The 14,042-nt window shown below is 34.9% G+C and overlaps 1 protein-coding gene across 3 annotated transcripts in view; it reads right to left on the bottom strand.

Moving 5' to 3' along the window:
* FAM169A (family with sequence similarity 169 member A) overlaps positions 1 to 14,042 on the bottom strand; it is a 64,230-nt gene that overhangs the window by 35,475 nt on the left and 14,713 nt on the right. For all 3 annotated transcript variants that reach the window (XM_032629132.1, XM_032629134.1, XM_032629133.1), the window contains exons 2-5: positions 9,954 to 10,088; positions 8,795 to 8,894; positions 8,206 to 8,291; positions 5,930 to 6,101 (exon numbers count right to left, since the gene is read on the bottom strand). In XM_032629132.1, the coding sequence (XP_032485023.1) occupies positions 5,930 to 6,101; positions 8,206 to 8,291; positions 8,795 to 8,894; positions 9,954 to 10,085 (490 nt within the window). In that variant the 5' untranslated portion in view covers positions 10,086 to 10,088. The remainder of the gene's footprint in view (positions 1 to 5,929; positions 6,102 to 8,205; positions 8,292 to 8,794; positions 8,895 to 9,953; positions 10,089 to 14,042) is intronic.

Genomic DNA, 14,042 nt, shown 5'->3' with positions numbered 1-14,042 from the left:
CCCAATACAGTAATTTATAATTTTGGCTAGGTCAATTTTCAGCATTTACATTACACATACACACACACTTTTGATAAATGAGCCATGTAGTATATCATGATTGTTTTCCCTTTCCTGCACTGCGTTTCTTTCTTCCTGCACTGCTTTTTGATTTGCCTTAATAATGGTTTATCACTCATTATTTAGTATTTACCTCTAACTTACCCCCCAAAGTCTCCCACGACTGTTAACACTTATCTTGGTAAATGCAAACACATCAGGTATTCCATATCCTTGAATCAATGACCCAGAGCTTTCTGACTTACTACAATCTAGATTAGTCAATCTCTAGAAAAGTGCTGTCCAAAAGAACTTTCTGCATTGATGGAAATGTTCTATATCTCTCTGTTCAATGTGGTAGCCACTAGCCACATGTGGCTACTGAACACTTACACAGTGGCTAGTATGACTGAGAAACTGAATTTTAAATTTTATTTCATTTTAATTAATTTTCATTTAAATAGTCACATAAAGCTAGTGGCTACCAATCTGGACAGAGCAGCTTCAGAACTATCAAACAGCTGTGATGTGGGGATATTTCTCTCCTTAGTTTCCTGATCTGGTATCATTCTTTCCTGACTTACTTCCTTATTTTAGTAGAGCATAAATTCTGTTAGCTTCCTGAAAAATGATGCATGAGAGATAAAAAAAAAAATTTTTTTTTTAAATTAACCATGTAGAAATTTCCTTCTGTCACTCTCATACTTCATTCATTATTTGGGCATAGAATTATATTGGAAATCACTTTCTCCCAGTATCTTAGAGGCACTGTTCCACTTCTAATGTTCAGTGTGGTGCTGCTTTTGAGAAATCTAATCATTATGATTCTTGATCCATTGTATAAATTCCCCCTCTCACTCTGTAGAGGATTACAGAATCTTTTCTCTATCCCAGATGCTCCGAAATTTTGCAACAATCTACCTCAGCATGGGCCTATTTTAATTCATTCATTGCGATGGATGTTCAATGGGCCTTTTTAACTTGGAAATACATGTTCTATAATTCTGAGACTTTTCTTGAACGACTTCATTGGTGATTTCTTCCCCTCCAGTTTCTCTGTTCTCTCCTGAAACAACTATCATGCAGACTGCTCCTCTAATTTTATCTTTTCTTTCCTATTTTCCATCATTTAGGGTTTGTTGCTGTTATGATTGTTCTCCTTTCTAATCAACATTAACTTTATCTCCCTTATACTGAGTTTTTAATTTCTAAGAGCTCTATGGACATTCTTTTAATATATCTTGTTCCCATTATGAATGTACTAACTACTCTTACGTTCCACAAATATTGAGTTGTTTTGTTTGTTTTTGCATTGTCTGTCTCTTCCAAATTGCTTTTATTCTTTTCTGGTTTTGATCTCCATCTTTCATATCAGTGACTTTTCCTAACTAAGCTATTTGTTCATAGTTAAGAATGAAACATTAGAGACTTCCCTGATGGTCCAGTGGTTAAGAATCTGCCTTCCAATGCAGGCGATACGGGTTCGATCCCCAGTTGGGGAACTAAGATCCCACATACTACAGGGCAACTAAGTCCGCACACCACAACTACTGAGCCCACACACCACAACTAGAGAACCCATGTGCTGCAACTACTGAGCCTGTGCACCATATTAGACAGCCCAAGTGCCGCAACTACTGAGCCCGTGCACCACAACTACTGGGCCTACACACCACAACTAGAGAGCCCGCACACCACAACTGCTGAGCCCGTGCACCACAACTAGAGAGCCTGCAAGCCACAACTACTGAGCCCACACACAAGTAGAGAGCCTGTGTGCCGCAACTACTGAGCCCACACGCCACAACTAGAGAGAGCCTGCAGGCTGCAACTAGAGAAGCCCGTGCACCACAAAAAAAGATCCCACATGCTGCAACAAAGATCCCGTGTGCTGCAACAAAGATCCCATGTGCTGCAACTAAGACCTGACTCAGCCAAATAAATATTTTTTAAAAAAAAGAATGAGACATTAAAAAGTATCAGTGTGCGAGGTGGGGATTGCTGACAATGACTGGGCCCTTTCCCAGGGGAACCATTTATCCTGGTATTTTTAGAATATTTTTTCTCTTGGCCCAGTCAAATTCCTCAGAGTACTTTTTTGCTCATGTAACCATTAAATAATATTGAAATAGATGGCATGTATTCACACATTTTGGTAACATTTAAAATTTCCATCTTAAGTTTCAATAATTACAAAGAATGTAATTTCTAACATCTTATAACATTAACTTTTTAACAACTATTTATCATAAAAATAACTTTAGACTTACAGAAAAGTTGCAAAAATATACAAAGAGTTCCCACATACCCTTCACCCAGATTCCCCTAATGTTAACATCTTACATAGCCAGAGTACTGTTATCAAAACCAGAAAATCAACATTAATAAAATACTATTAGCTAAACTACAGGCCTTATTCAAACTCTGCCAGTTTTTCTACTAATTTTTCTCTTTCAGAATCCAATCAAAGATTCCATATGGTATTTAGTTTAATGTCCCAACTCTGATCTTTGATAATTCCTCCACCTTTCCCTGTCTTTCATGATCTTGATACTTTTGGAGGCTACTGATCAGTTATTTTGTAAAATAACCTTCAATTTGGCTTTGTCTAATGTTTTCTCATGATAAAATTGAGGTTATGCATTTTGGGCAAAAATACCTCAGAAATGACGTTATGTCCTTCTCACTACATCATAAATTGGGGTCTCTGATCATGATGTATCTCATTGCTGGTGATGTTAACCATGATCTATTAGTTAACATGGTATCTGCCAGGATTTGCTATGTAAATTTACTATGTTTCCCTTTTCAATTAAACAATATTGATTAAAGAAAAACACTATATCACTACTCTTTTAAATGCATCAAATGCACCCTAAAAACTATTATCAATTTGATTTGATAACTGTCATCATCCATTGAACAACCTGTTCCTTTACTATTGAACTAACCACTCTTAACACTCAAAAAGCTTACATTGTTCCTTCCCCACCCCTGACCTTCTATTTCTATTATATTTATACTACAGACTATTACCCTAATGTAATATATTTTTATACTTGGATTATATATTGATTATCTAATCATTCTTCTCTGCAAAACGTATCTGTATATAAAAATATACATTTAAGTTTCTTGTGACCATAAGATTCTAAGTATCAATTCAAAAGAAATTCTGAGTTATCATTATAATTAATATTAGTATATGATGGATCAAAACACAAGTAGATTATACATTTGGAAAACTATTATACATTGGGAAAACTAATTATTCAGCAAAAAATAAAGTTTTATTGAAAATACATCTCAACGAAATACATGGAGCTTACCTTTTTTTTTTTTTCAGTTTATGAGTCCATGAACAAATATTACTACCAGAATGTGACAAGGTTCAGCATTAATCCTGTTCCTATTTTTTATTTTTATAGATTAAAATGCTTAATAACCACAGAAGGGACCAGAAAATCTTATTATAGTGATGTTACTCAATTCTGCAAGTTCCCTTTAGAGTTATGTACCAGATATTACACAATGACCTACTGTTAAAAACTATTTTTAATGATCTGACATCTACCTAACCCAAGAAACAAACAAACTATACATCCCTCATAGTAATCTCTTTATTTCGGGCAAAAAAAAAATTTATATACTTTCTTGAATTTCATTATACTATAATAGGATTTGACCTCATAAACCAAGTCCCCTCTTATATATCAAGGCTATTTTTATGTTCCAACTAATATCCCTATATACTGATTTGCTATTTTATTTTTAAAAATCATAAATAGGGCTTCCCTGGTGGCACAGTGGTTGAGAGTCCGCCTGGCGATGCAGGGGACATGGGTTTGTGCCCTGGTCCAGGAAGATCCCACATGCTGCGGAGCGGCTGGGCCCACGAGCCATGGCCGCTGAGCCTGCGCGTCTGGAGCCTGTGCTCCACGACAGGAGAGGCCACAACAGTGAGAGGCCCGCGTACCGCAAAAAAAAAAAAATCATAAATAATAAGTGATATCATAAGGCTTTTATTCAACTACAAATGTATTTAATAAAGATTTTATCTTTTTGCTACTGGTACAGTTTTTTCCTGATATGTACATTAGGAATACTTATATCACAAAGTGTTTCAGTATTTGTTTTGGACAATTTTTTTCAAATTATTCTATGTTTGGGTTTACTTTGTAGAAAAAAACACTGCCAGACTGAATTAGATGGTTACTGATCCAAAGGCTAGCATAAGCACATCTAATGCCACTGTTCTTTGGCAGATGAGAGCCAGAGATTAAAGCAGGAAAACACTGAAATAAATAGTAAGGAAGTAAGGCAATTAGTAGAGAAGTATGGAAGGTGCTAAAAGGGGTAGACAAGTAGTACTTGGAAGCTCCAGCATATAAAACTGAGTTGACTAACAGAAAAAGTAAAAATAGAAGCCAGGTCCCAAAGGAGTGGAGGAGCCCCCAAAACACAGAAAGCAAAGAGGAGCCAATGCCTGGAATCAAATACTGATCAGAAATACTGAGGGGGGAATGCTATGTCCTTTCTTAACTGTATATCTTTCATCTACAGATGCTCTAAATGAGAAAGCATAAACTCTTATGTACTTCAAATGTCTATGAGCTACTTTCAAGTAGGAAACCCCGCTGCAGCCAGCGTGAGCAGCAAAAAGCCTCCAATTCCATAGGAATTACTTGTATAAAATAAAGCATAAAGTAATTAAACCATATTCCAGCCTCAAACTTATGAAAACATTTTAAAAACAATAAAGTGATGCCTTTTATGCAATGCAGCACTAAGCTTCCATTTAACAAACATTATTATTCTGCCTCTGTATGATGATATCTTTCTGAAGTTGTGTAAATGATTGGTTCTACTTCAAATTTATACAAGAATAAAACAGCGTATTAAGGGAGAGTTAAAGTATTTACTAAACAGCAAAAACATTTAAAACTGATCATAGTTTTTTATTGAGAAAAAGTGACCTTCCTTTTACTGACTATATGTACTCATCATACTCATCATGACTGATGTTCTCATCATAAATGTGTACTAATTATTCTATTAAGGTATTAGTCACAACTGTCCTTCAAATTAGCGGGAAATTTGGTATTATCTTTAGACTGCATCTGACCACAAGAGCTAAATTTGGCAAGTGTGAAATATTAAAAAGACAAAAATAATGTGAGTACTCTCTGTGAAAGGTCTTTTGGCCAAGGCACAGAACAAGGCTGCCTTTGTTGTGTAGTGGTTGTAAGGTGTGGGGTATATGTGTACATGGAGTAAGCAGGTTTGATTTTTCTGGCTCCAGTAGCTCTAGGGAACTGAATGAACAGGAAAACAGGTAAAGCAAGATGAAGCTGCACTAGTCTTTCAGGAAAAGGGTATAGTTGGGTCTTAGGATCAGAAATAAAAACTTTACAAGATTGACTATTTCAAAGCTGTTTGGATTCTCTAAATATATTAAAGTACTTTGCTTTAGCTGCTTTACTATATCAGGCTGAATCAGCTACACTAGAAGAAAAAGCCTACGCATTTGGTCCACAGGTAGACGGGATTTAAAACGAGCCAGTAGTAGTGATAGCAGCAGGAATCAAAGTAAAACAAAGACCTTTAAATAAAGGGAAGGAAACAAGAGGGAAAGAAGACAAGGCTCAACATACAACTCTCTGTCCACATACGTGGACAAATTTTCCACTCTGTTAAATGTTTACTTTTTTTTCAAAAGACTTTCCTAACCAATCCTCACTTACATAGAATCAAAGTACTCCCAAGAAATACTGAGTAAAATCATCTCAATTCGTACTCTAGATACTAATTTAAAAGGGACATTGATACAGTTGGGGTCCAAAAAGTGGGTTTACATAATATATATTTTAAATAACTTTTAAAGACTCACCTGTAGGCTTAACTGAATAAAACCCAATGGCCTCTCCTTTCTTCCACAGAATCTTAGCATAATCAGTACTGCTATGACACAGGAATGGGATCTCATTTCTCTCCATTTCCTGCTTTCTATAAATAATTCGATTCAGAACATACAGAACCACTCTCTCCCCAAGAGTTCTCACCTACAAAGAGATGAGACACCAGGCACAACAGTTAGCATCAACTCAGAGATGCAGTTTACCTTGCTCCCTGCTTCCATACCTTGTACTGACATTCAAGGCACTTTGAATACATTCAGAATGATTTGTAAACCATTTTATTATCACAAAGATGAGACCAGTCATTCATACCAATAACAATCCATTTCTATGGACACAAGTTATGCATGAAATAATGCCTCTCAGCAAAATTCTAAAACAGGCAAAACAGGTTTCCAATATAGCAATCCCCAGCATCTCCACGTTAGCAGTCAGTGCTCTCTTTCTGCTTCCAGCTGCCCAGATCCCAGGTCTCCCCCACTCTAACTGCTGCCCCCCACCATTTCTAGTGCTTCTTTTCCCCCCATTCCAGCCTACACATTAAAAAAAAAAAAAGAAAGAAGGAAAAGAAAGTGAAAAAAGCTTCGTGTTATGCCCTGAAGACTTTAAAAACAATGATTATCTCATTTGATGAGCAAAGCCATAATTATGCTCTTGGGAAAGGAATCTCTCTCATCTTTTCTAGGTAAAACGGTCATTTAACAGTCATGTCTTTGTTGTCTAACTATAAGGAATACCTGTTTCCCCCTACACACATAACCCTCTGCCAGACCAGATGGGCAATGACAGGGGCACCAGGGCAGTCTGATGAAAACAAAACTTGGGGCAATCACAGAATGGAAACAACCTCACTTCCTACAGGCAGGTCTGCACGGTCACAGGGACACCCTCACCAATTGCCTGACATTGAACAGTGGGGTTTTCCCCATAGACATCTGTCACTGCTGAAAACAAGAGTCTATCCATGAAATCTATCCCCCCCACCCCACCCCAAGTCTCCTTAAAGAAAAACAAGAATGTCCTCTAATTAGGCGAGAGGAGAGAAAAAGCATGAGGCATACACACACTACTCTCAAAAACCTCCCCGGTAAGGAATTTCCAATACCGAACACCACATGAAATGACAAAGCTCTCCAGCTTACAGGGGATCCCACGCCTTTCCTTGAACAGCTCTGACCAGAATGAAATTCTTTCTGATACTGAGCTGAAATCTCTTTCCCAAAGACTATACTTTGATATTCTGGATCACATAGTCTACAAATAGTTGAAGACAGCCATGATATTCTCTTAAATTTCCTACCAAAGCTAAACAGAGGAAAAGACTTATCTAATATGATTTGGGGTACTCTTGCCATTTCAGTCTTCTCCTTTCAAATTGCTTCAGATCCCTAACCTTTTTTTTTCTCTTCATGTTGGGCATGCAGATATTACAGGTATAAACATCGAAGATATTGATAAGATAATGGGGCTTTTCTGTATAAACTTAAGGCTTTTATTAGCTTTTTTGCTTTCTTTGATTTTACTTCTAATTAACTAAAGCCCAATCTTTTTCATATGTGCTGCTGTTTTAGTATGGTCTTCATGGTATACAGTAGAGTTAAATTTTTGAACCCACAGATACTACTTTACCTTTCTCACTAATTTATTTTCATCATGTTAGATCTTCCTCTTTGTTTCTTAATTCTGCCTTTATGGATTAGTTCTCCCATTCAGCACTGTGGCATGCAGAATTGATAAGTATGCCAACTATGTCTTCTTTTAAGTAACTGATAAAATGGTGACTAAGACAGAATAAAGGACCCAGTTTTACAGCATGCTGCTGAGGACCTCCTTTCCACTACACTGTTTGGAACACTGAATAGACCACCCAAAATGGCCCTACTGATAAGCAAGTTTACTGGTCAGTCTCTCCTAGAGACAGAGAACTTAAGCAACCACACAGAGATAATAAGCTTTTTCCCACCCAAAAAGAAAACTCAGAAGCTAAAGTTGATATGGGTAACTACAGCTTAACTAAACCACAGGTACTCATTTTTCCTCCCCCAATTCTCAGACACTTTCACATAAAATCAAGGAAGCCCAATCTAAGTGCCAGTTTCACCGTTAACAATGCAACTCTAAGGGTTTAATATAACCTGGTATACTAAAATGGAGAAAAGCTCAATAACTTCAAAAACTATCACTGTTTATGGGAAACATATTGTGAAATGGCCTCCTAAACACTTTTAAAACTACAGGATCTTGTTACCTGCTTAAGTCCCTCTCTAGAAGGGACAGATGTTTTCACAATATCATCAATAGCCCACCACTGATCAGCAAGGTAAAGTGCCACAGCTAAAAGAAAATAAATGATTGTTAACATTTAAGTCTTAAAGTACACGATATTACTATTTGGTAAGGTTTTCAAGGATACCCTTAAATATACCCATAGTTTACAATACAATGTGGCAGCCCCATTTATACCATTTTTATTGGATTTCACTCACTAAACATTTAATTATAAGCAACTGAGAATTTTATTTTCATGAATTTACAGTTTGAAATAAGTTTTCTTTTTAAAAATTCCTTCATGTCGGGCTTCCCTGGTGGCGCAGTGGTTGAGAGTCTGCCTGCCGATGCGGGGGACACGGGTTCGTGCCCCGGTCTGGGAGGATCCCACATGCCGTGGAGTGGCTGAGCCTGCGCATCCGGAGCCTGTGCTCCGCAACGGTGAGAGGCCCGCGTAACGCAAAAAAAAAAAAAAAAAAAAAAAATTCCTTCATGTAGCTATCTTTCAATAAATTTCTAATTGTTTGAAAAAAATTCCTCAATTTACAAATATTAAACAAAACAGAGACCTGTGAGTGAGTCCTCAGGTGCAAAAAGAGCAAGAACTTTCTGGGTCTGATCTCCACCATAGAGAGGTACATAGCCTACATTTGACAGGCTAATAGGAATCTGAAACGACAATTTATTAAAGATTAGTGAAGAGTTGGTAAGAAAACATCACACAAAAACACCATGCTTCTATCAAAATGTCAAACGTACGTTAACGCTAATTATATAATTTCATTTCATAGGAGATATTTCTAGTCTTAAAAAAAAGAGCAAATCAGATAGACTTCGCTTTTGCAGGAATCTTATTAACTTAGGCAAAAAAATGAAAGTCTATTTCAATAAATATTATTGCGCTCTAGCTACGCATATGAATAAAAACAAAAGCATGATATGATCCATAAAGTTGTTAAACTTTATCATCTGTTATTTAGACCACTTGAGGGAGAAAAAAATTCCATTTTCTAGTAAAAACCACTAGGGTAAATTCATTTTTCCAGTAAGATATATGCAGTACTTTAAATTTTTTCTGCTTTCATTAATCCAACGCTAATTCCCTACTTACTCACAATATTGCCATTCAGAGAATTACAAAGTATTGATGTTGGAAGAAACTTTAAAGAATTCTTTGAATAAACATCATCTTCCAGAAGAAAAACCTGAGGCCTAAAGAGGTTAGAGAATTTGCCTATCATCAAATTCACACTAGAATTCTAATAATTTCATGTCTAATGATCTATCAAAATATATCTCAGTTTACTAATTAGAAATTTTATTTTAATATTTTGGGAAAAGGAAGATTTGTGACACAAAAATGTGTAATGTAGTGTTTTGCTGACTTTTTTTATTAAAAAAATTTCTAAAATAACAATTTCCAAATCTAAAGTAGACTTAATTGGGTTAGCTCAAATATGGTAATCAGTCTTAGCAAAACTAGTAAACTACTTACATATAATTTTAAAGGCACAATACAAATAATAAGCAACTGCCTGTAAAGTTAGTCTTTTTAAAACTGGATCACGCTGCTGTACTAACTAATCAATATTTATCCATTTTACTGAAAAGTCTTCTGATAAAATTTTCAAAAGTGTTTAGTTAACACTTTAAAAGATAATAAAAGGATACTGATTTCATGGATAAACTCAACTGAAAAGATCGATAAATCACTGCAGGATGCCTTACCGTAATATTGAGAAGAGAAAAACATTCAGGATTTTCAGGGTCCCCACACCTGAGATCTGACATATAATCTTCAGCAGAATTTTCCATTTCCTCATGACTGCAATTATCCAGCATATCCACAGGGAATGCCATCCTCTTTAACAGAAAACATGGGACAAAATGTTTCAGAACGTGAAAGGCTATCTTCCTGTACTGAGAAAAAACTTTTTATTGTAATAGCGCAGCATTTTATTGTAAGGAGACTTCTTTTTCACTATGCCAAGACAGACTACAACTTAAGCCTGCTAATCTAAATGTATGTCAGAAAGAAAACTTAAACACTCACTTGTATTAAAAACAAGCAATGAAATAAGAATTAATGCACATGCACCTATGGTCAATTAGTCTATGACAAAGGAGATAAGAATATACAATGGACAAAAGACAGTCTCTTCAATAAGTAGTGCTGGGAAAACTGAACAACTACATGTAAAAGAATGAAATTAGAACATTTTTCTCACACCATTTACAAAAATAAACTCCAAATGGATTAAAGACCTAAATTTAAGACCGCAAACCATAAAAGTCCTAGAAGAAAACATAGACAGAATACTCTTTGACATAAACCGTAGAAATATTTTCTTGCATCTGTCTACTAGGGCAAAGGAAACAAAAGCAAAAATAAATAAATGGGACCTAATTAAACTGAAAAGTTTTTCACTGCAAAGGAAACCATCAACAAAATTCAAAGACAACCTACTGAATGGGAGAAAACATTTGCAAATGATATGACTGATAAGGGGTTAATATCCAAAATATATAAACAGCTCATACAACTCAACATCAAAAAAAAACAACCAATTAAAACACAGGCGGAGGACCTGAATAGTCATTTTCCCAAAGAAGATATACAGATGGCCAACAGGCACATGAAAACATGCTCCACATCGTTAATCATCAGGGAAATGCAAGTCAAAACCACAATGAGATATTACCTCACATGTCAGAATGGTTATCATCAAAAAAAACCACAAATAACAAATGTTGGAGAGGGTGTGGAAAAAAGGGAACCCTTGAACACTGTTGGTGGGAATGTAAATTGGTACAGCCAATGTGGAAAACAGTATGGAAGTTTCTCAAAAAAACAAAAAATAGGGAATTCCCTAGTGGTCCACTGGTTAGGACTTGGCATTTTCACTGCCGTGGGCCTGGTTCAATCCCTGGCCGGGGAACTAGGATCCCACACGCCTCATGGCACAGCCAAAAAATAATAATAATAATTAAAAATAATTTAAAAATAAAAATAGGAGTAACATATGATCCAGCAATTCCACTCCTGGGTATATATCCAAAGAAAACAAAAACAGTAATTCAAAAAGATTCATGCACCCCACTGTTCAGAGCAGCACCATTTACAATAGCTAAGATACAGAAGTAAACTAAGTGTCCATCAACAGATGAATGGATAAAGAACACGTGTTAATATATACACAATGAAATACTACTCAGCCATTAAAAAAAGAATGAAATTTTTTCTTTTAAAGAATAAAAGAAAAAGAACATGGATAGACCTAGAAAGTATTATGCTTAGTGAAAGAAGTCAAACACTGTATGTTATTACTTTTATGTGGAATCTAAAAAACAAAACAAATAAATGGAAAAAAAAAATAATAAATGAACATAACAAAACAAACTCACAGATATAGAGAACAAACTGTTCATTACCAGTGGGGAGAGAGAAACAGAGAGGGGCAAGACAAAGGTAGGGGATTAAGAAGTACAAACTACTATGTATAAAATAAGCTTACAAGGATATATTGTTCAGCACAGGGAAATATAACCATTATTTTATAACTTTAAATGGCGTATAATCTATAAAAACATTGAATCACTATGTTGTACGCCTTAAACTAATATTGTAAATCCACTATACTTCAATTTTTAAAAATGAATAACTCCTTAAATTATAAAAATAAATATAAGGTATAGGATATAAACACACATAGATACAAATATATCCTCATATACCTCCCAACACAAAAGTCATTGTAAAAGGACACAAGGGAACTTTTCAGAATGATAGAAATGTTTACAACTACATTGTAGTGATGGCTGCACAGCCCTATAAATTTACTAAAAAAAACCACGGAATTGTACAGCTGTAACCGGTAAATGTTACAGTATGTAAACTGTATCTCTCATGTATACAGCTGTTAAAAAAAAAAAAAAGCCAGCACCTTAATGGGGAAAACTCTAAAGACTTTTTCACTAAAGTCAAGAAAAATAAGAACTTAACTAATAAATAACATTAGATAGGTACTTGCTAATGCATTTAGACAAGAGAAAGCAATTAGAGGTATAACATTTGGGGATGTGCATGGCTTGGGGCGAGGGGAGACTATCTCAACCTCAATTCGCAAATAATAAGTTTAATTGAAAAACCCAAAAGAATCAATGGAAAAATTATTCCAAACAATAAGAAAATGTAGTAAAATGGTAGGACATAAAATTACATACAGAAATCAAGCCCTCATATATATAATAATAATCAGTAAGGAGAAATAATAAATGGAAAAAAATGAAGTAAAAATAGAAAAGACAACCCCACTAACAATGGCAAAGATAAAAATAGACTTAAATTTAACAATAAACAATATAAAACTTATATAAGGAAAACTATAAAACAGCATGCCTGAAGGAAGCAAAGTGAACAACAGGGAAGACAAACCACATTCTTGGAAAGGAAGATTCTGCATCATTAAGGTAGCAGTTTCCTCTAAGATAATCTGTTAATTTAATGCAATCCTAATGAAAACATCTCCAGGATTATTGTTTCCTGAAGCAAGACAAGTTGATTATAAAGTGAATTTGAAAGAATAAATAAGAATAGCTAGAAAAATCCTAAAAAGGCAGAGCAATGATTGGAGAAAAGTTCAAACCCTCTAAGATATTAAAGCATGCCATAAAACTTCTATGATACAAGCATATATAAAACTTCTATGCGATACAGGCATATAAATAGACAGACCGATGGAGCAAGATAAATATACCCTAATGCCTATAGAAATTGCGTATATGATTACAGAGCTATTTCAATCAATGGGAGAAAGAAGCACTTTTTAATAGGTAGCATTGTTTCACTGGCCTTACAATATGTTTAAATGAGAAATTAATTTTGCCCATTTTTAACTTCTTATATCTGAAATCATATAGTATGCTCTCTATTGCATCAACTCTTTTCACTCAACATTATTTCTGTGAGAAACATAAGCGGTGCTGCATCTATCATTTAATTTGTTCCCTTTTATTGCTATGTAGTATTCAACAATACACATATACAGTTTATTTACCAATCTACTGCTGATGGGCATTTGGGCTGCCATGAGCATTGCTGCAGGAATATTTCGGTAAATATATGCACTCACTTCTGTTTTTTTTCCAAGGTATAAAATATTTAATAATGCTTTGTTGATTTATGTTTTTTTAAAATGCACTCCTCTGTGATAGGCCTGCATACCCAGACTTATCAATCTTACTAAAAGTAAGACAAGCAGATATTGTATGTAGTTTGATGTAATGCAACAAGAAAATTGGATCCAAATCTACCTATTAGACAAACATGTGAAACGATGTTTAAAGTATGCGGCCGGCCAAACTTAGAATAACTCAGTTTCTTCAATACATATACAGAATAGAGTTTAAAGAAAAAAGTGGAAACTAATGTAAATTAAAAGAAACTTAAGAGACATACTGATCAAATGCATTGTGGAGAGCATCCTGATTTGTGTATTCTTGAAAATTTCCATGAGAAAAAGTTAAAAAAAAAAAAAAACTTATGAGCTATGTCAACTACTGATCTACTAGTTCTTAAAGGAGGTACAAATAAAGCTGGTAAAGATTACCTTGTCTTAAAAGTTACCTGCTTTGTATTTACCCACAATAAAAATTGCAGAGCCGAACAGCTGTATCTGTCAAAAACCTCAATTTTAATTTAAAAAAAAATGTATAAATGGAAAGGCAGGAGAAAATAAATTGAAAATATATAAGTTACTTTTCTCGAAGGTGACCTTCATCAAATCTATTTTAACACAACAAAAGTATTAGTAGACA

This window comes from Phocoena sinus, chromosome 3 (assembly GCF_008692025.1).
Source record: "Phocoena sinus isolate mPhoSin1 chromosome 3, mPhoSin1.pri, whole genome shotgun sequence".
Taxonomy (NCBI): Eukaryota; Metazoa; Chordata; class Mammalia; order Artiodactyla; family Phocoenidae; genus Phocoena; species Phocoena sinus.
This window is presented reverse-complemented; position numbering and strand designations above follow the sequence as displayed.